We start from the raw sequence: 21,038 nt of genomic DNA, 5'->3' as shown, positions 1-21,038 counted from the left end.
AAAACAGTTTTGTAACAGAATCCTTCAGAATAATTAAGCCGTGAGCTTCTTTAACCTCCTCCTGTCCTCTTTCTCTAGACAATGAATCTGTCAGTCAGATTTCCCACAGACTCCATTACCCATGATTCTCAGCATCAGACCTGACTATTTACCTTTTCTTTTTTCTTTTCATTTTGACTTTAATTTTAGTTATTGTTTTAGTGTATAGAAACTGTGGCCATGAATTAACAATTCGTTCCCTCATTTAAGAAAATTGCGGCCTCATTGTATTCACTTTTGATTTGAATTAAATCAAAATGAGGGAATGAATTAGCAAAACCACAATTTACTATAAAAAGGAACAAATTAATAATTAATTCTTGTGATTTAACTAAAACAACGAAACAAATTAATGAAATGAGGGAAACAGCTTCTAAATTCGTGGGAATGAATTAATAATTTGTGGCCACAATAAATATATTTTTGTCTATGTCATGTGTTGGGCTTTGTAAAATATGTCTATATAGTATTATTAAAAAAATTTTTCAGTTATTTTAGTACTTTAACTAAACAAAAACAAAACGTGTTGCATTGGCAACTAGCTGAAATAAAATAAGTTTAAGTTTAATATTTTATTTAATTTCACTTAACGTTTATTTCAAGTAATGAATTTTTTCTGGACTTTGTTTTAGTTAATGATAACCCTGGTTGGCACATGTTGCTAAGCTAATGCAATACTTATTATGCACAAACAACATTCCCAACTCACGAGAAAATGTAACTAGTGGTGATTTCGTATGAATCTGTACGATGTGAATCTTATGAAAACACAAGATTTTTAGGAAAAAAACATAAGCATGAAGGCCCATCTATAACCCCACCCCTAAACATAACCGTCATAAGAAACATAAGATCATACGAATTGTGAACACCAATTCACCAAAACGTAAAATAGTTATGAATTGCCAAGCTATTGTGTTGAAGTAGCGTATATTGGGTGAACTGCAACCAGGCACGGCGCCAGAATTTTTTCTCTACCGGTGCTAAGGCGGGGCTAGACCAATATGTGGGGGTGCTAAACCGGGGCTATTCAAAATTCTGACGGGGCTATTGTCCCCCCTAGCCCCGGTGTAGCGCCGTCACTGACTGCAACTATCATCAAAACCTTTCAAGATCAAATGAAATAAAAGTTTTATAATTTGTATCTGTTGACTAATCCACCATTTCACTGAGCTTGTTGCAATGCATTCTAGGATTGGCTTTTGTATAAAGGAGAAATGCAATGGTGCATGTAATTTGGCCAAAATTAGGTATCTTAGAAGGCAGAATACAATTGCTGTCTAAGCAAGCAGGTCACTGGATCTGGAAACGCATCCCTCTTTCTTCCACTGTGATACAAGAGAACCTTTTTTCTAAACTTCCTCTATCTTTATTCTCTTCTCTGCAGATTCCTCAGATCAGCTATGCATCCACAGCTCCGGAGCTGAGCGATAACACCCGCTACGACTTTTTTTCCCGCGTCGTTCCGCCGGATTCCTACCAGGCCCAGGCTATGCTGGATATTGTCACGGCGATGGGCTGGAACTACGTCTCCACGCTGGCTTCTGAAGGGAACTACGGGGAAAGCGGCGTGGAAGCATTCGTGCAGATCTCCAGAGAGATGGGTAAGATGGCTTTTCCAAGATTGGCTTGATGCATTGATGAACTTGAACCAAATGCACGTTTCAAGAAACAAGCTTCTTTCCTCTTTATGTTTTTAGTCCCAGATACTAACCAACAGATTAGTTATGTAGTGCGTGCACTGACTTGACAGAAGACAAGAAACGGAGTGCTTTATTTTGCACAAGTCTTGTAGTGTATGCTTGGCCTTAAAAGGGGTCATATGATGCTATTTTAAAGATCATTATTTTGTGTATTTGGTGTAACAGAATATGTTCACATGCTTTAATGTGCAAAAACCACATTATTTTTCAAATCCTGTACATTATTGTAGGTCATCTATGCCCCGCCTCTCTCACAATAGCAAATGCTTAAACTAATAACAAAACATACTTACAGTTGCTGATTCAGAAGCGCCAGATTGTCATAGCAAAGTCGGAATTGACCCTCTTTTTTTTTTTTTTAGAAATAGCCTTTGTGCACAGCCAGCCTTGTACTCTTCTAGGTTCAAAAAACTGTTGTCCATAAAATGCGTTGCACAAATTCGAACATCTGGGTTGTGCTGTTCTGTTGTAAATAAATCTTAACCAATGATTCCTAATTGCATCTTCCGGAAGGCCTAATAAAGTGCTTTTGCTTTCGCACTGAATCACACAGCGTCTCCCTGACATGGCTGCATCAACACGACTGCTGTTCCTGAAACCACGCCTTCTTTCTTTGCGTGCACATTTGGGTGGCATTATGCTAATATTTCCACATAGTGATGTAGATATGTGGGGGCGTGTTAGAATGAGCCATTTTAGGTAGGCGTGGTTGACTCTTAACTTTTATAAAGAATATCTCTTTGGATTTGAGACTTTAGTCTTTGCAACTTTACGGATCTTCTTTATGCACCAAGAGCTCGTAACACTCCAAAGAGAAAGGAAAACTTGAAATCGCATCATATGACCCCTTTAAAGGAATAGTTCACCCAAAAATGCAAATTTGCAAAAAATGTACTCACCCTCAGGTCATCCAAGATGTAGATGAGTTTCTTCATCCAATTTGGAGAAATGTAGCATTCTATCACTCGCTCACCAGTGGATCCTCTGCAGTGAATGGGTGCCGTCAGAATGAGAGTCCAAACAGCTGATAAAAACATCACAATAATCCACAATGTCCATGTTTCTCTGCGAGTTTGTTGTATTTGGAACAACTTGAAAGTCTGGTATTGTGTAAATGATCCTTATTTGTTCAGTGCCTGTGCCAGTGCCTGTGTATGTTTTTTCTCTGTAACCATTTACAAAGTGGACGAGTGTTTAAAGCCTAGCGTTTTAAAATCTGAATTCCACTCTTGAATAAGCAGGTGAAGCATATTATTATTCTTATCTTGCACATTCTTATCTGCTCAAGATGTACAGAAGTTAAATCCATTTAATTAATTCTCAGTTGTTAAACTAAGGATAAATGGGGATTGTGTCTGTTACGTACTGTAGTGTTTCTGAACGTACTGGGTACCCTGGTGACTCTCTGCTCTTTCACGTATCGACCGAAATGTCATGGATGGTATTGATTTTGTAGGAGTTTGGGAGCCAAAGTGCTCTCAGTTGAGTGTTCAGCTGTTTTCTGTCCGTTCAGTGGATGTTGACATTGCTCACAAAGGGCAAAGGCGATGTAGACCGACCGGCGGGACCAAGTGTTCGTTGTCCACGCAGCAATGAGAGACCTTAAGCAAGCCTTACAGAAAGTAGACAGGGTGAAGTAAAATCTTGACGTTAGCCATTGCACTACTTTAAGCAGGTGGTATTTCAGCGCAACATGTGTGTCTTATTCACCAACCACTTGATCATTTCACAGGTTTGCGATTGCAGAATTTGGTGCAAAACCAGGAAAATGCTACATTATTTGCTGCAGCTTGCATTTTTGTCTTTTTTCCCAAAAAGAGAGTGGGAAAAGGATTATTAGCTAATCAAAATCCATAATCTTTGCCTAAACTAATGAATCAATGTGAAATGAAAGTTCATAGAGGTTTAATGATACTATTGATTATATGATACTGAATATAATGTACAGTAGTCAACATTTGAAGTGGATCAAAACCTTTCATCAAAGTTGTCCTAAAACCTAAAACCAAAATGCGTTCTTGTCTTAAGACAACTATGATGAACTTTTTTGATCCACTTCAAATATTGGCTATTATATTTTGGGTGAATATTTGCTAGCCTAGTCCCCATAATGTCTGATTTTACCAGTATATTAGATTAAAATAAATGCATTATTTTACTGGATATGCACTTTTTCCATATTTCAAGTATAGCCATATGCAAAAATATGTACAGGTAATTGTATACTGTAAAAAAAAAGTTGTGTTGTGAATAAAACAAAGATTATCAGAGTACTAAAAAAAAAAAAAAAACTATTACTTGCGGTTTCTATTATTTGGTAAATAAGAAATCTCTTTGTACTTTTTTCAATGTAAACCATGATTATTTTTGAATTTTCATAGCAAAACTGGATATTGCCATAATATTTAAGAAAAGTTCGTTTTTTAAAAATCAGAACTCACACGGAAAAAAAAAGCTAAATTATTAATAATTTTCACAAAGAAATCACAAGTAACACATAGAATTAAAGATGAACATTTTACAGTAGAAAAAAATGAAATATTTTCTTGTAAAACATACTCCGATAATCTTACAACATTTTTACAGTGTGATTTAGCACTGCTCCAGCTGTATTTAGTGCATTGTCATTCTTGCCCGTGCAAACACATCCTGTTTCTATGCGAATGAGGCTTGTTATAAACTTACTTTATGCATTTAATTTATGAAAGGAATGATGGAGAAGAGTGTTATGACTGGGCATATTTCCAGACACACCATGTGGTCAAATGTAGGCCTACACTCTGTATTTTAAAGCTCTATTCAGGTGTTTAGGACCATAGTAGTGCACTAAAGTATGGCAGATAGTAGTAGTCTGCTTCTAGTTGGCATTCAGTACATTTTATTGCACGTTTACCCCATAAAGACAAACTTGGGTCAGCAAGCTGCTTAAGCAGCCATGCAAACTGAACAGGAGGGTGTTAAACAAACTCTGTCTAGTCTACTAACCACTTCCTCTAAAGGAATGATGGTTCTGTCCGCTATCAAGTGCCCTGGAGTATCAATAAAGACCCGCGGCTGAAGAGAAGCAGGAAATACGAGTGAGAGGAGGACACGGATGGGCAGGAAGTATAATGATGGGCTTTAACACACAGATCCTCCTCCGCTAAAACCCCTCTACGCTACAATCCTCCCCCCTTCTTCACCCTACGTGACAGAATTATAGCTATTACCAGAGACCCCGCTGCTCCACAAATGCAAATATCACACAGCTGTACTAATCGCACTGTTTAATTGTGCATTAAAAATTCATGAGTGATGGCACACATTTGTGTAATAACATCCACTTTAGCATCCTCCGGACTCCAGTGTTTACCATCACACATAGTGTTTCACAGCTACTTAGAAACTGTAGCTACTCAAGATACTCGCTGTTCCTCATTTAAAGTAGTTAACCACAGTCTAGCCAGAAGCTACACATTTGAATATGCAGCCAGCTGAAAGGTGAAGTGTGTGGGGATTCTTTTTGCATCATGTATGGAGATTGTCGAGTGTCTATATCCAAATGAGTGGATGGTTTTTAAACAATGAAAAACAGAAAAATTAACCATGGTTTTACTACAGAAACCATGTTTCTTTTGCAGTAAAAAAAACTAAATAAAAAAATTAACAATGTTTTAATAATCGTGGTTTAACCATGATTTTAGTGAATACAAAAATAATCATGGTTTTACTACAGGTAACCATGGTTTAATTAAGATTTTTGTAGTAAAACCATAGTAACTGCAAAATTAACTATGGTTTTACTACAGTAACCATGATTTAACTATGTTTAGTTATTGTTGTAAAACTAATTAGCAATGGTTTTAGTACAGTAATATATTTACTATGATTTTTTAGTAAGCCTTAGTAACTACAAAAATAACCATGTTTTTATTACATCATTTGCAGTAAAACTATAATAACTAGCGCAGTAAGGAGTGTTTGAACTGTTTTTTTTTTTGTAGAAAAACCATAGTAACTGCAAAATTAACCATGATTTTACTACAGTAACTATGGTTTAACTATGTTTTTGTAGTAAAACCATAGTAACTGCAAAATTAACCATGATTTTACTACAGTAACTATGGTTTAACTATGTTTTTGTAGTAAAACCATAGTAAATGCTAAATTAATCATAGTCCTACAGCAACCATAGTTGTTTAACTATGTTTTTTTTGCATTAAAAGAACATATTAATTACAAAATCAACCATGGTTTTACTATAGTATGTGTACTGACTCGTTTGTACTGTGAGGGTAATAATTAGGCATGGTTTTATAAAGAACAAATTTTGTTTAAAAAAATATAATATTTTTATTGGCTTTTATTGTCACTGTATTGAATTCAAACAAAAGAAGGTAAAACATGGATGGAGACAGTCTAAGCACAGACGTGAGCATGCCTATATGAGTTCTCCTGGCTTTTGTTTGCAGTTGTTTTGTTGACTTTGTGGAGGAGTCTTTATTTTTCATTTCCCAAACTGCAGGTTCGAGTCTCCCAGCTGTAACGCGAGAGGTGGATTAAAATGGAGAGAAAAAGAATTTAACAAGCATGCAATTAGCCACTAAATGAATGTCATACAACAAGCGAATGAAAAGTCAATAGCTTTGCAACAATGATGCCCTCATTCGCTAATGGCCAAGACAATTGAGATCTTCCTCTTTGCTTGTCACTACTTCAGCAAATCACCGTGTATCAGATAGTAGTTGCCCTTTTGGGTCTATAAACATTAACCCCAGTTTATTCTACGAAACTTTGAGTTTAATTAAGGGCCATTTTTACTCTTGTGCATGACTGTATTCGCTGTCTGAAAGTGAATAGATGTCATGACCTAGTGGTTAGCGTACATGCTTTGATGCATTGAGCTGTAGTGCTGATAAAACAGCGGTTTGCTCGTCAAAGCTGGTCAGACTCTTCAAGTTAAATGGTTTCATAGGGGTTTTGAATCTTGCCTAAACCAGCTAGATTAGCTAAAATAAACATACTGTAAAAAAAATTACGTAAAATTTATGGTAAAAAACCGGCAGCTGTGGTTGCCGGAATTTTACCATAAAAATACGGTAGCAACGTTTTAGGTTTTACGGTTTTAACTTAAATTTACAGTTAAATACCGTAATTTTATTAACTGATATAATGTTAATATACCAACCTACTGAAGTACTGAAATCTGTTTTGTACCTTTGTAATACACTGATAACCACCAAAGGCAGGTGGTGAAGAGAGTCACATTATGAACCAAAGCCCATCACAAGCAGCTTTTAAATATTAACATATACAGGTGCATCTCAATAAATTAGAATGTCGTGGAAAAGTTCATTTATTTCAGTAATTCAACTCAAATTGTGAAACTCGTGTATTAAATAAATTCAATGCACACAGACTGAAGTAGTTTAAGTCTTTGGTTCTTTTAATTGTGATGATTTTGGCTCACATTTAACAGAGACAGAGGGAGAAGGAAGGGCTTTCCTTATTTAGTTTAAGCTAGGAGATATGACTAAGCAGTTGTCACTTGTTCAAAGGGATGCTGCAGCAGGGTCATAAACCTAGGGGGGTCTGTTAGCTAAGCTAGCAGGGACACATCAAACACCTTAAGGTATATAAACAGAACCAATAGGAAGTGTTTCTAGTCTTCTCAGGGCCTATAGCATAATGCATGGAAACTGTACCTTATGTAATAGGCCTGGTGCTGCACTGTAAAAAAAAAATCGTAAAATTTACGGTAAAAAAACGGCAGCTGTGGTTGCTGGAATTTTACCGTAAAAAATACGGTAGCAATGTTTTAGGTTTTACGGTTTTAACTTAAATTTACAGTTAAATACCGTAATTTCATTAACTGATATAATGTTAATATACCAACCTTATTGAAGTACTGAAATCTGTTTTGTACCTTTGTAATACACCAAAAGCAGGTGGTTATGAGAAAGTCACATGATGAACCAAAGCCCATCACAAGCAGCTTTTAAATAATAACATGTATAGAAGGTGCACAGTGTCATTCAAACAAACGCTAAACACCATCATGGTAACACACATGAAACTGAAATAATGCAATAAACATTCATTTAACAACATTAGGTGTAACACACAACCCTAATATACAAAACTGATAAGAAAAAACTAAGAAGAAACATAGTTCATCAAAAAAACATAAAATTTTAAATGTAACCCAGGGAATTCTGGGAATGTCAATTTACGGTTATTCACTGTAAATTATACGGTCTTTTTCACTTCCAAAAATGGTATACTACCGTAAATTTAATGTCCAATACATGTAATGTCCAATACAGTTTTTCAGTGTATATAGTAGGGGAATTTACCGTTAACAATTTAACAGGTTTTTACTGTAGAATTTTTACAGTCTTTTACCGTTAAATTCACGGTCATTTTTTACAGTGCAGTCTTAAAGTTTACAGGAAAATTGTATTAAATAAAAGTATATTGTGAGTAGCATAGTGATGTATAAAGCACAGATTGCACAGAAGTAGCTTTCTCTTGCATGCAAAGACAGTGATGAACCACCAAACTAGATGGATTATGGCACTGTTGTGATTGTAACATTGTTTTATAATAGTCATTACATAGTTGGGTGAGAAATATGCTGGATTAACCTGCATTATGTGTGGCTGTTGTGAGCTATCTATAATTGGGTGAAGTATTCTGTCTCATTGCATTCATTCTTGTGCAGATGACTCTTGCTTTACTTACTTACTAATGATCTCTGACAACATGCTGTGTATGGCTTCTAGTCACACCAAGACTGTCTTATTTCCCCAGAATGGAAAATAAAACTGCATCGCTCACAGTTTGCTCTTTAAAAACTTTAAGTTTAAATGGAGTTTTCATATGTTCCAATAATGTATCAACTTGTTCCTGCTAAAATTCCTTTGGAATTCCAATACAGGTTAATTTGAAAAATTCCAAAAACATACTAATGTGTACAATTCACTGCAGTTTCTAACTTTAATTCAACACAAATTATTTTTATAGGGCAGATTATTGATTAATTAAGGCTTATTTTTGCATGGTTGCATGCACAATACGCTATGACCTCAAAACACTTTTACCATTTGTAAACTAATGCGTTTTGATGTTTGCATCACATATGCACGGCTTTTCAGATGTGGCAAACTTGCTCGGTAGCGCACCTGGGACAAGATTGCACTAGTGATTTGGAGTGTGGTAAAACATTAGTATCGATAAAAGAGCACAAAGTCTTGTAGAAGCAAGCTAAAATGGCATTGTAAATGCATTTTTATTTCATGTTTGTTTAGGCGTAGGGTTTAGTGTAGGTCATACTAATACATTATTTTAAAACACGAGAGTATTATTCTTTTAGCACTACTTACTGGACATTTCTGAACTGTTGCGATGTAATAGAACATTGCCACTTTTAAATTCATCTGTTTCTGGAAAAAAATTGTATTGCACCTTTAGAAATTGCAAATAAAGCATTGAATTAAACAAGAAATTTAGAAAGACTGAAACTGTGTACTGAAATACTTCAATAATTGTTTATAACTTAGACATTTCTTTTAATGGAGTGTACAACTGCTAGCGTGCGACTGACTGCTTATTCATAAAAGTTGCCTAATTTTGTCTACATGCTAATGGCTTCATATTGTGTTTCTTTGTCCAGGTAGGCAACAGTTTGTCATTTCAGCCTTTTAGGTTTCTTATAAGTCTTTTACCTGTGTAGATTCAAATTAATATGCATCGAGACAGCTGCCAGGATGAGGTTAGTGAGCACAGTTCTCTGAGGAGCAAGTAGCAATAGATGCTAATAGACATTAGCCTTAATTACCATGCCAATGGGCCATAGATAATTGCATTTACATCCATCATGGGATTTCCCAATAGTTTTGGAAAAGCTATGTGAAATGGCCATTTCAGCAGCTGGGCTTTTGTTCTTCAGGTCCTCTCTACACTTCATATTCGCAGAATGAGCTTTGCTATTCTTTTTCACAAAATACTGTGACTGGAGTAAAGGATGAGCTGGAGACATTAAGATCTTTCTGCTCTTTTCTCTGTCCAACGTGTTCGTCCATAGTATGTCCTCACTCACATCTAAACTAGCCATCCTCGGTAACTACCTCAGCTGTATGCGTCTAGGCTAGCGCTAATGAGCATGCTGCTGAAGACATTATACGAAAACCCCAAAACTCAGAGGTCCAGGGCAGGGCAGTGGTTTCAGAGCTGCCGTTCCCACAGGAATTCAGGACAGAAATGCGCGTCTGCTCTGTTTAAAGGGCCTAATGAAGCCATTAAATTCCAAGGAAGCCAAACTCTGTCTATAGATTAAACACAGGCTTCTGTTATTTCGGGGTTGTGACCTGCACAGAAGGTGTCTAGTGAATGCCACAAGGGGAACAGATGGTGAAAACTGCAAAGCACAATATCATCATATATGGTGACATTTCGTTGCAGTCAGGTCTATAGAAAGTAGAATTCATTTCTTAAAAATAAAGAAGTTATGTAGTGTGTTTTTAAGCCACTGCAGTAATATGCATATGGAAATGTATTTTCAAACGCATTGGATGTTAATATGTTTGTAATTTGGTTTATATGTGGAGTGAAGAAATGAAATAATCAAAATACGAGGCTGGTAGAAATCTATTCTTTATTTTGCCAACGGGTTTCAGCACATATAGGTCTTTATCAAGATTGCAAATGGAGAAAACTCATTTAACTGCAAACAAAGACAAGATTCAAACTTGCAGTCAACCAGTCAGAGCATTAGTACAAATCACATGACATGCATGACACAATTTGGTTTATGCACTGCATAAAAAAAGTTTCTTATTTAGTATTTTTGACTTGTTTTACAGTATAAAAATTAAGTGGTTTTATGCTTATAACAAGATAGGGCTTAGAAAAATAAGCTTAATTTAAAGGGAAAACAAGTTTATTTTTCTTAACCAATAGGCAGATTTTTTTTTTAAAGCAAAAAGTCATGCTTTTGATGCTTTTTTTTTTTCTTTCAAAAAAGGCTTACCTTGAGGTATCTTGCTTCTCAAGTGTAAATGCATTTTGATTTAACAGTGTTTATATATTTGTATTGAAAAAAAAATACTGAGGAAAAAATATTTTGCAGTGTACATAAGGTATTTTCCTACTAAACAACTTGTTATTAAAGCACAGTTACGTAACGTATTGCTGGAGCATCATAACTGTCCCTCGGGTGACTTTAGCTATCAAGATCTTTGACAGTGTGTTGTTAACTCATCATCATTATCAGCTCTCAAAAGTGAGAGACTCAACCACAGGACATCAAACGCAACATATGTTGCCAATTAAAAGGAATTTCACTTGCTCATTTTATTTCTATAGGCATCTCTACAGACAAAAGTTCATAGATGAGGTGACAAGCATCATAATATGGACAATTTAGAAAACTTACAAAGGATTCAGGATGCAGTTTTGCAAGATGCTTTAATGCACTTCCTAAACTCTCTTAGATGATTTGTGCAATTCCTCACTAGTCTTTCAATGAATTTCAAAACTGTATATATAATATAAATGTATAATGCATTATAAAGGTATTTAAAATGTACATCGTAATGCGTTATATTTTTTCATAAATAATTGTAACAAAAGTTAATATGCATTATGATATTTGCAGAATCTGGTTAAAATCAGAAATTGGTTGTTTGTCATATTTTAATGCATTTTACGTTCTAAAAGTGAATACAATAAATAGAAAAGTATTATAATGTATTATAACCGTGGTTACAATTATTCATGAGATTGCATTATAAAGTGCATAATTAATGCATTAAAATAATTTTATAATCCATTGAATTTAAAGGCTTCAAGTAAAGTGTTACCAGATTTGTTCTTACACTTTATGGTTATGATATGCATATAAAAATTATTAAATATCACTCTTAGTTGTGCTCATTTGCTGGAAAACTTAATTTTAACAATATTTTTTACTGACTGATTGCATTAAAGGGTTTCTGATCAAATGCATAAGTTATATTAAATATATATTTCTAGTTGTATCACTCAGCCCTACAGTATGTTTAAACTTATCCATTAAACTTTTCTGCCTTCAGGAACATGAAGATAAATCTCTCTCAGGCGGTTTTAATTCCACAATCCACCTTATTGACAACAGAGCGGAATATGTGTGGGTACATCTGCCTCGACTTCCTAAAAGCGCTTTTACCATCTGCAAAGTTCCGCTTCACTTGCTTTTATTTTTACTTTAAGCCTTGCAGCAAACATCTTTAGAGGGAGGTCAGGAGGAGTGTCACGCTTGAAATAAATTGCAAAACCAATACTGGCGTTATTATGTGCGGAAACACAAGAGCGTAGAAGTGCTTCGAAATGGAAAAGCCTCGAGAACTCATATAAAGATGAAGACTTCAAGGGAGGCTCTAGAATGAAGAATGGTGTGATAACACTTTTTATTTGAAGAGAAGTACAGCTTCGAGAGCTCAACATACTTTTGGTGTGAAAAAGAAAAAGGTGGTTTGCTGCTCTGTTATGAAGTTTTAGTTGGTTTCCCATGGTGTTTTGGACACTCATTAGCTGGGAACTGTCATTGCAGTTAGGTTACGCTTTCTCAAAGTGACCCTGTCCGACTGAAAAGCTGTCAATGCGCATTGGCTAGTGGATATACGATTAGGCCGAGGCAGCAGAACATCCATACTTTCTTGCCTTCATTGATGTCTGCAGATTGACTACAGCCATTGATCCCGCTGCAAGTGGACTCTGTTCTCCTTAACAAGCTCGGGCAACTTTACTGTTTAGGAAAGACAAATGCCACAGAAGCTTCCCACCTGCCAGACCGGATGAGCCGAGCCCAGATCTGCTCCGAAACGGCAGCTGGTAATGAATCAAGGCCCGGCCAGCTGCGTGATAGATGTAACTGTCGGCCAGTGCTGATTAGCTGAGTCTGAACGCCCAGAGAAATACAGCTGTGTGTGTGTTACAGAACTGCCGCGACCAGAGGGGATTGAGGCCGCTTGTCTTTTGTGTTTCCTCTCACCTTCTACTTTTAAGATTTCTTTGTTTTTGCTAATATAGATGTTTACTGACAACTTAAAGTCAACATGAAATGAGTTTGCAAGCCATTTTACTTACATAATGTGACATGTTTACGAGTAAAAATAGAACATTCAATGAGAAAAAGGGGGTGGGGCTTAATTTAATGTAATGGCGTATGATTGGATGGTGAAAAGTGAAGGGAAGGGTTGAAAATCCGAGGGCTTGATGATGTCAGCAGAAAAGAAAAGATTTTTCACATGCGGAACTGGCAAGTTGTTTAAATGAAAGCGTGTGAAAAATTGTATGGAATTATGACAATTAAATGTGTGTGAAGTAATGAAGTAAGTAACACATGACAAGAATGCACCACAAAATTACTAAAACAGAATATATAAAAAACTATGATATTTTCTCAGTGATACTAAAATAACAGCTATAGTATATACAGCATATCTCAACTGTTTGATTGCTTGAATTATCACAGCTCTAATCTGGTAAACATAATGATTTACCGTCAAGCTGCTTTGAAAAAATGTGTATTGTTAAAAGTGCTATAAACGATGTCAGTTTTGTGTGTGTGTGTGTGTGTGTCCTGCTAAAAAGTCTGAGTTTTGATTCTTAGTTTTAGGATTTGGAGTCCAAATTCCAAGAATTAAAATATCGTAAACTGAGAATAATTTTCAGATTCATTTTTGAAAACATTTGAAGTGTAAATGCATCCATCCCTGCTGCTAAAGTGCACAGTTCCCGTCTCAGGAGCTCGGGGTTAAGAGCCGTCGCTCCGCAGGGAAAAACGCTGTCCCGTGCTTCCCGTCAGGGGTTTTGTTGACTTTGATGGAAACCTTTGAGCGACCCTCTCGCTCTTTAAGACTTCAGAGACGTCCTGACATGACAAGAGTTGTCCTGACATCTGACAAAAGTTCAACCGTTTCAAAGAAACTGCCTTCGCAAGGGGTCAAGCCAGTTTATAGTCTTGATGAATTGGTAATGTAAAAAGTAATTTTATTAATGAAATTAGATTTACATATGAATGTTTTGTGATCCAAATACGATGCATTGAAGTTTATTTAATAATGCATTAAAAACCCAGATGTTTTTTTCTAATGGGAAAAGATATTTAATGCAATTTCAGAGTGAATATATAGGAATAAAGCAAATGGGGTCAATTTTGATTTTGTGTTGACTTTAAGGAAAACTGGGACTCTCATGAAGAATTTAAAGTGTGTGTGCAAACACTAATGTGGTTGTGCTTTTTTCCCCCTTTCTTTCTCAATTTTTCAAATGAAGCCATTTTGGCCCAGTCCGTGCTTGACAAGTAATTTATTCACCCACCACAAAACAGCATAAAACCATGGATTTAGGTTTCATCATCCCCCAGCCTCCCATTTCTCACATGGATATATTTTATTGTTCAGCCTGGGGATGTGAATTTATGCAGGGTTTAGGCATGCCTTTATATTCTGCGCCTCGTCTTTCTCTGTCTCCATCTCTCTTTTAATGGCCGGTATCAATATCGACAGAGATGGATAGCTTATATAATGCTGATTTACTGTATATAATAACATTTATAGTAAATAAGATTAACACATTTGTTGAATTTAAACCAGTTATTTTATACATATTTAATTTACAGTGCATTATTTACACGGCAAATAACTGAAAAAGAGTTATTCATTTATTTGGTAGCCTATATTAGTTATTTAATATTTATGTAATATTTACATTTTATACCATGTAATCTATAAATTTGGAAAGATTTTTCATACATATATAAAAAATCTAGTCATATACAATTATAATTAAATAATATTAAAATACCTTTATTAAATTTTGACTATTTTATACAGTGGGAATCTACAAAATTAGTGAAAGTGGAATTCTATAGATTTATAGACAAATTATACATGGCTGCTATTTTTTCAATTATTTAAGAAATTCTAGCTTATTTTATTATTTGTATATACACTATTTCAATTGCATACAGTGTAATTTATACATTTGGTTATTAATTTAGTTATTTATATAATCAAATAATATTAAAAAAATATAAAAAAAAATGTATTACATTTTGCAATATTATACAATGGAATCTATACATTTAGTGAAATTCTATAGATTTACAGATGTAAATATTTAAGTTATTAGTTTAGTCATTTATACAAATAAATGTATTATTAAATAATATAAAAATATTATTAGTTTATTATATTATTATAATAATTAAATATTATTAATAATATTATTATTGAGTTTACTATTATAAAATGATTTGTATTCGAAATAAATAAATAAATAAAATAAAAACACTTTTTTTTCCAGTTATTTGAAAACATATCTTTTTTCTAATATTTAAATTATGTACAATGCAATCTATAAATTTGGTAACATTCTTTATAGATGCCATTAATTTAGCCATTTATATAAAAATACATTTATAATTAATATCAAAATATCTTTATTGAATTTTAACTGCATTATACAATGTAATTTAAAAATGTTGTGAAATTCTATAGATTTACAGATGTAGATATATAAATTATTAGTTTAAGCAATTTATATAAATACATTTCTCGTTAAATGTAATGTAATTAAACGTAAAACTATATTTATGTATGCAACTATAAATGCATATGCAACGTAGTAAATGAATGCATACTACTAGGCTAGGTTAGGTTGTGTACTACTATACAGTATGTTTGCAATAAGCAGTGTGCTTGTATTCCACTCCCAATAGCCTTCATATTTTTCTGTTCTCCCTTTTCCGGCCTAAAGGAAACATTGTCGGTTTTATGATGTTTTTAATAATGTGTCTCATATAGTCTCATGCACGCTTCCGAGGCTGCAATATAAAGCAGGGCATGTATCTTTTAAAGAGCGCAGGTCGTGTTTGACTCTGAGGGGATCGCACACTATATCGTCTAGCAGTCAGAAGGGTGAATCTTGTCAGATTAACTATAATCGTGTCCCTGGGTGGCTTTTTCTGGGATATGCAATTAGCCTTGGATCAAGGTCTCAAATTGACATGGTGGTCCAATCACCCCTCGCAGATGCGTAATTTCATGAAGGAAATCGGCTAATTAGGCACTCCAATTTCCACATGTTCCACGTTCCCGCAAGAGCGTGGCTGATTGAGTCGGTTTACCGTGGTTTCACCCAGACATCTGCCACGGCTCGCTCTAACTGTTCCTCTGTGTGTGCACAGCAAAGCAAATCCATCTTAACTCAGTGAGTGAGCAGCAACGTCTTACCATATGTGAAAATACTGCAGAATGGATTTAAAGATCGCTGTGTAAAGCTCTTATCCTACATGCGGTATATTCTTCACAGTAGGCCACATTTACACGGCATGTACTGTACGAAACAACCTTTTTCTTCTACAGAATATGCAAACAAATCTGTTCCAAGTGACAGCCGTTTTTCATACAATGTAAATAAAAAATTTAATTAGATCAAGCTGCGACAGTCCATGCATAATAGTGATTTTACCCCAACTTCAGGTGGGCAGTCTACTGTGCAGTCTTTTTGGTTACTTTTCAGTGATCAGTTCTTAAAAGAACCATTTTAAAAATCTAAAGAACCTTTTTTTCCACAAAAAACAACTTATCTTTTTAACTTTTTTATTTTTAAGAATGAATAGTAAATGAATATTATTATTACATTTGAACTACATGAAATGCAATCTGTATATAAAGTGAAATTATACAGATTTGTCCAGTAGAGAGAGATGATTATTGTAATAATCTAAATAAATGTTAAAAATATTCAATTTCAACTAAATTATAAAATTTAATCTGTAAATTTAATTACATTCTTTTTAGCAAGGTTATATCTGGTTGCTAGGTTGTTCTGGGTGGTTGCCAAGGATTTGCTATGTGTTTACTAAAGTTGTTCTGAGTGATTTTTAGCTTGTTAATATGCAGAGTTCTGGGTTGCTAGGTAGTTTCTTAAGTCTACCCTCAGTTCTCAAGGTATGGCTCAATGGAAGTCTAAGGGATTTTTGGCTCATTTTATCATCAGCCAGGCATAAAGCATATCACAGCACATGCCTTTCCTAAACAATTCGGGTCTAAAGCACAACACATTGTGATGTTTAATGTTTCACAAAGGGCACTAACAGCAATTTCCCCAAATGCTGTCTCGACTCGCAGCTTCTGGATGATTGTGTGTTTGCTGTGGCTGAAATGACCTCCCCGTCGCCGGTATTTTAGCTTCATATCTCGCTTGTTGTCTCTCTTATCGACATGTTTACCCCTCTAAATGATGGGGTTCGGCTTTCAGCGGAGGCGATATCAAATTGACACAGGAATCGAGACCCACTCAAAGCACACAGTGGAAGCGAGTAAGTGGTGGTTGTAGTGTCAGACCTCTCAGCCGGTCGCTATTGTTAACAACAAAAGCTCCGTGACAGTTTGTTCTCCGCCAGCCGATGGCTCATTTGTCCTTGATTGGCAGTCGAACACCTGGTCAGATGCGCGCGTGCTGTAATATTGCTCATCGTGTTGCTGTATTCTGGCGGGCTGGCATTGCACCAGCTGAATTACAATGGACTGAAGGTTTTGCCTCAGCGTCGGCTTTCCCGAGGGGCCTCGCTCTCATTGATTCCTGTTAGTCAGACGGAGCTAGAAGCGAGTCTGGCCGCTGTAGGGACACCATCAGTCTGGAGACCTTGAGTTTGGGAGACCTGCAATCGCTCTGATTGTCAAGCCTGGTTAAAGCCCTGGTGCTGAGGACCAGTGGATGATGAGACAGCCTGTTTGCATGAGCAGAGCCAGCAGTGCCATGTTGCATTGATATTGCATTAAGAAAAGTTTGCAGATTGATTGAGAACTATCAATTTGAAGGGGTCATGAACTGAGAAACCAAAATTCACTTGAACTTTTTACATATAACAGGTCATTGTGCTATAAAAACATCCTTTCTCGTTAGTCTAAAAACAGCTTATATTGAATGACATCTTGTGGAATGTGCCACACTATGACGTAATGGTGTGGATAAGCACCGCCTCCGCAGAGGGAGATCAATACCTACTTCTTCATTGCTGCCTGTTTAGCCCCGCCCACCGTACAATAACGAGAGAGGCAAACGCACAGAAACCAAATGATAAAGAGAACAAGATGCTGTGCAGTGCCAAGTTGTGGAAACACAGTCTTTGCATTGCCTTCCGTCTGATCCAAACGTTAGGAAAGAGTGGATTAACTTGTGACACTCTGATTGGTGGAATTTTCTGTAAAGCATTATGGGTAATGTAGTTTTTCACCATAAATTCCTTTACTAAAAAAAATAACTGTGACGAGAGGGGCGGGGCCGAGAGCCGTGGGAACTAAGCGAGGCCGGTGGAGTAATTGCTAATGCGCGACACCTGCGCCACTCACCGGTCTCGAGTCTCACGGAGGAGCTCCGGAAGGATAAAAAGGAGGAGGGACGACAGTGAAAGACGAGAGAGGACCAGGCCTGGACTTTATTTTGTGTTTTGGTTTTGTTTGTGCGCGACAGTCGTCCGCGAGGGGCTGTCGCGCTATTTTGTGTTTGGTTATTTTATTATTAAAATCTTTAATGTTCGCCAGTTCCCACCTCCTTCTTCCCGATCTACAAACTACGTTACAATAACGTTTTTACAGCTTCAGGAGACTCTGAATAAGTCGCTTGGATGACTATTATAGTATTTATTTCAGCTTGACATCTGTAGTTGTTCATGTTTGTTGTGTAGAAAAGAGCAGCGTGAACATTCTGCCGGGTAACTACTTTTGTGCTCCACAGAAAAAAAAATAAAACCACAGTGAGTAGACTTTCATTTTTGGGGTGACGTCCCTTTTAAACTATGCATATTCTTGTGCTTTTAAATACATTGAAATTAAATGGCCAAATCACTGTTTTCTTTCATGTTAAATCAATATTTCAGGCCTTTTCTATTTATGGTAATGAAGTGCCATCACTTCTCTGACAGGCACCAGACTGCAAAGCTCCTCTTGTTCCCACAATCCCTTTCAGCTAATTTTCACAGCACAGAGAAAGACAGCATGCCTAGAGAATCTCATTTGCGCTAATACAGTCATGTTGGAGTCGCGGCAGAAAAATGACAGAAAGGGCATCAGCTGTTTTTCAAAACCGACATCTTTATCTAGATGAGTGCCGCCCCTCCCGGCAGACTTCCCCTTCCCATTCATCCTGTGTTTCCTGAGAGCGCACTTGACTAATGACCTGCCAGCGCTGGTTTGTAATTACCCCACATCTACAAGAGCTACTTCATTCCACAAACTGAATGGACTCCATAGGTGAGTCGATGCTAATGAACAAGTGAGAATATTTGGTCATATGCACATCCAGGCTCTCGCATATTCAGACAGCTGACATGTGTGACAGCAAATGCAGTCTGGCACTTTTATATTGTACACTTTATCGTGAAGTCCTCTAATGTTAGTCACGGTGTCTTGCATCAAAAACATTTAGTTTTGAATGACCATTTCCATCCTCTCTTTGACCCTTGACAATTAAACAGGTCCCTTTGTTATTATATCTTTAAGACTAACACTCAGTACATCAAGTCATTTGACTTTAATGACATTTTAAGTCACTGATGTGGCGGCGAATTTGAATGTAAACGAATTCAGAGCTATTTGAGACTTCAGTAATTTTTTGCAGGCTGGTCATTTTTGCAAGGGAATATCCCCAAAAAGTACATAAATTATCAGTGTTTGGGGGAGAAAGTTTTTCTACCCTGTGTGAGCAAAGTCAGTCGAGTGCGATAACATTAACTAGAATTTTTGGGCAAAAAGATAATCCCGTCTGGGTCAAAATGACCAGAACACAACATGATGCCAGACCACTTTTATGGTATTTTTCTTCATTTTTAAGTGCTTGTACTTTTACTTCCATTATATGGATAATAGCCAGCAAAATAGCTTACTTGTGTTACATGGAAAAAAATACATTTATTTAAATATTATTATATATAATAATTTCATACATATTAAATGGCTGTTCCTTTTTTAAATAAGTAAGTGATATGAGTTTGAAATTACATCAGTATGAGTAAATAATAAAATGTTTTGTTAAACTACAATGCAAAAGTATTTTTTGAGTAGTTTTCTAGTACAAATATTTAAACATTCTTAAATCAAGATACATTTACTTGAGAAGCAAAATGACTTAACATAAAATCAATAGATAAATAAATATGTGAGTTTATATTTAAAACAAGAAAAAAATATATATCAGTGGGGTCAGAAAAATAACCTTAATTCTAAGGGAAAATTCTAGCCACAGTGGCTGGTGAGCAAGAGTTAATGTCAAGCCCTGTATACAGTGAATACTTGTATTTATACTTGTATTGCAGTAAAAAATGTGGTGTTTAACCGGAGTACGGTGGTGAGGGTGCTTGACATGTGTCAAACACTAGAAAGGGGTGCACGCTGCAAAAAGTTTGGGAACCACTGGTCTAAGAAAAGTATCAATGTTCTTTTGCAGTTCAGGAGACATTTGCTTCATTTAAGTATCAGCTTAATCTCACATGTTTCTCCTAAAATTCCTTTGCAGAAATGAAAACCATTGTCAAGATGTGAAAGAAGAGCTATACAATAATAGATAGCAGCTCAGATTTGGTATTGGGAGAGTGAGAGTGAGATTTTAACATCTCCATGTATTCTCTATTTAAGCTCATTGTTAAGCTGATGCGTCATTTTTAGATCTTAGAGGAAAAAATATTTTTTCTGCATCATATGTATTTTGGCAAGACTCACAAAGCAATAAATTTCACCTGAAAATCATACAAAAAATATAAAATTAACTTTTGCGTGAAAAAACAACAACTTTTCGACAATGAATGTAATTGACAATTAGTTTTTATTTATATTTCCCCAAAATTCTCCATTCATTCATTCATTCATTATTATCATTATTATAATATTAGGATTGGTTAATTGGTTAATTATTCTTCATTATGATGATAATGATTATTATTAATAATTATTATTTAATATAATAATAATAATATTCATTCATTCATTCATTCATTCAATTATTTTTTTCATTTATTTGAGCTTAAACTTTTGAGAATTGGTAGTTTTTAAACCGGTGTTATGTGAGATACTATTACAGTTTTTTTTTATTATTGGTTTGAATCAGTTTATATTTTTTATATTTTCTATTTTTATGTTTTATTTGTTTCTTTGAAGTTTTGTAATTGTTTTTTATATGTCTATTAATTACGTTTATTCATTTTTATTTCATTTTCATTTTTTTAGTACAAGTTAAACTAAATTAAAATGATAAATGTTGCCTTAGCAACTA

The 21,038-nt window shown here is 35.4% G+C and overlaps 1 protein-coding gene across 1 annotated transcript in view; it reads left to right on the top strand.

Annotated features, from left to right (window-relative positions):
* Positions 1–836: 836 nt before the first annotated feature.
* LOC107725917 (metabotropic glutamate receptor 8) overlaps positions 837–21,038 on the top strand; it is a 121,549-nt gene continuing 101,347 nt past the window's right edge. The window contains exons 1-2 of the mRNA XM_016535333.1: positions 837–842; positions 1,427–1,643. Of these exons, the coding sequence (XP_016390819.1) occupies positions 837–842; positions 1,427–1,643 (223 nt within the window). The remainder of the gene's footprint in view (positions 843–1,426; positions 1,644–21,038) is intronic.

Source organism: Sinocyclocheilus rhinocerous, unplaced genomic scaffold (genome assembly GCF_001515625.1).
Source record: "Sinocyclocheilus rhinocerous isolate Xijiao unplaced genomic scaffold, SAMN03320098_v1.1 scaffold395, whole genome shotgun sequence".
NCBI classification, from domain to species: domain Eukaryota; kingdom Metazoa; phylum Chordata; class Actinopteri; order Cypriniformes; family Cyprinidae; genus Sinocyclocheilus; species Sinocyclocheilus rhinocerous.
Note: the sequence above shows the minus strand (reverse complement) of the source record. Positions and strands in the feature narration are given on the sequence as shown.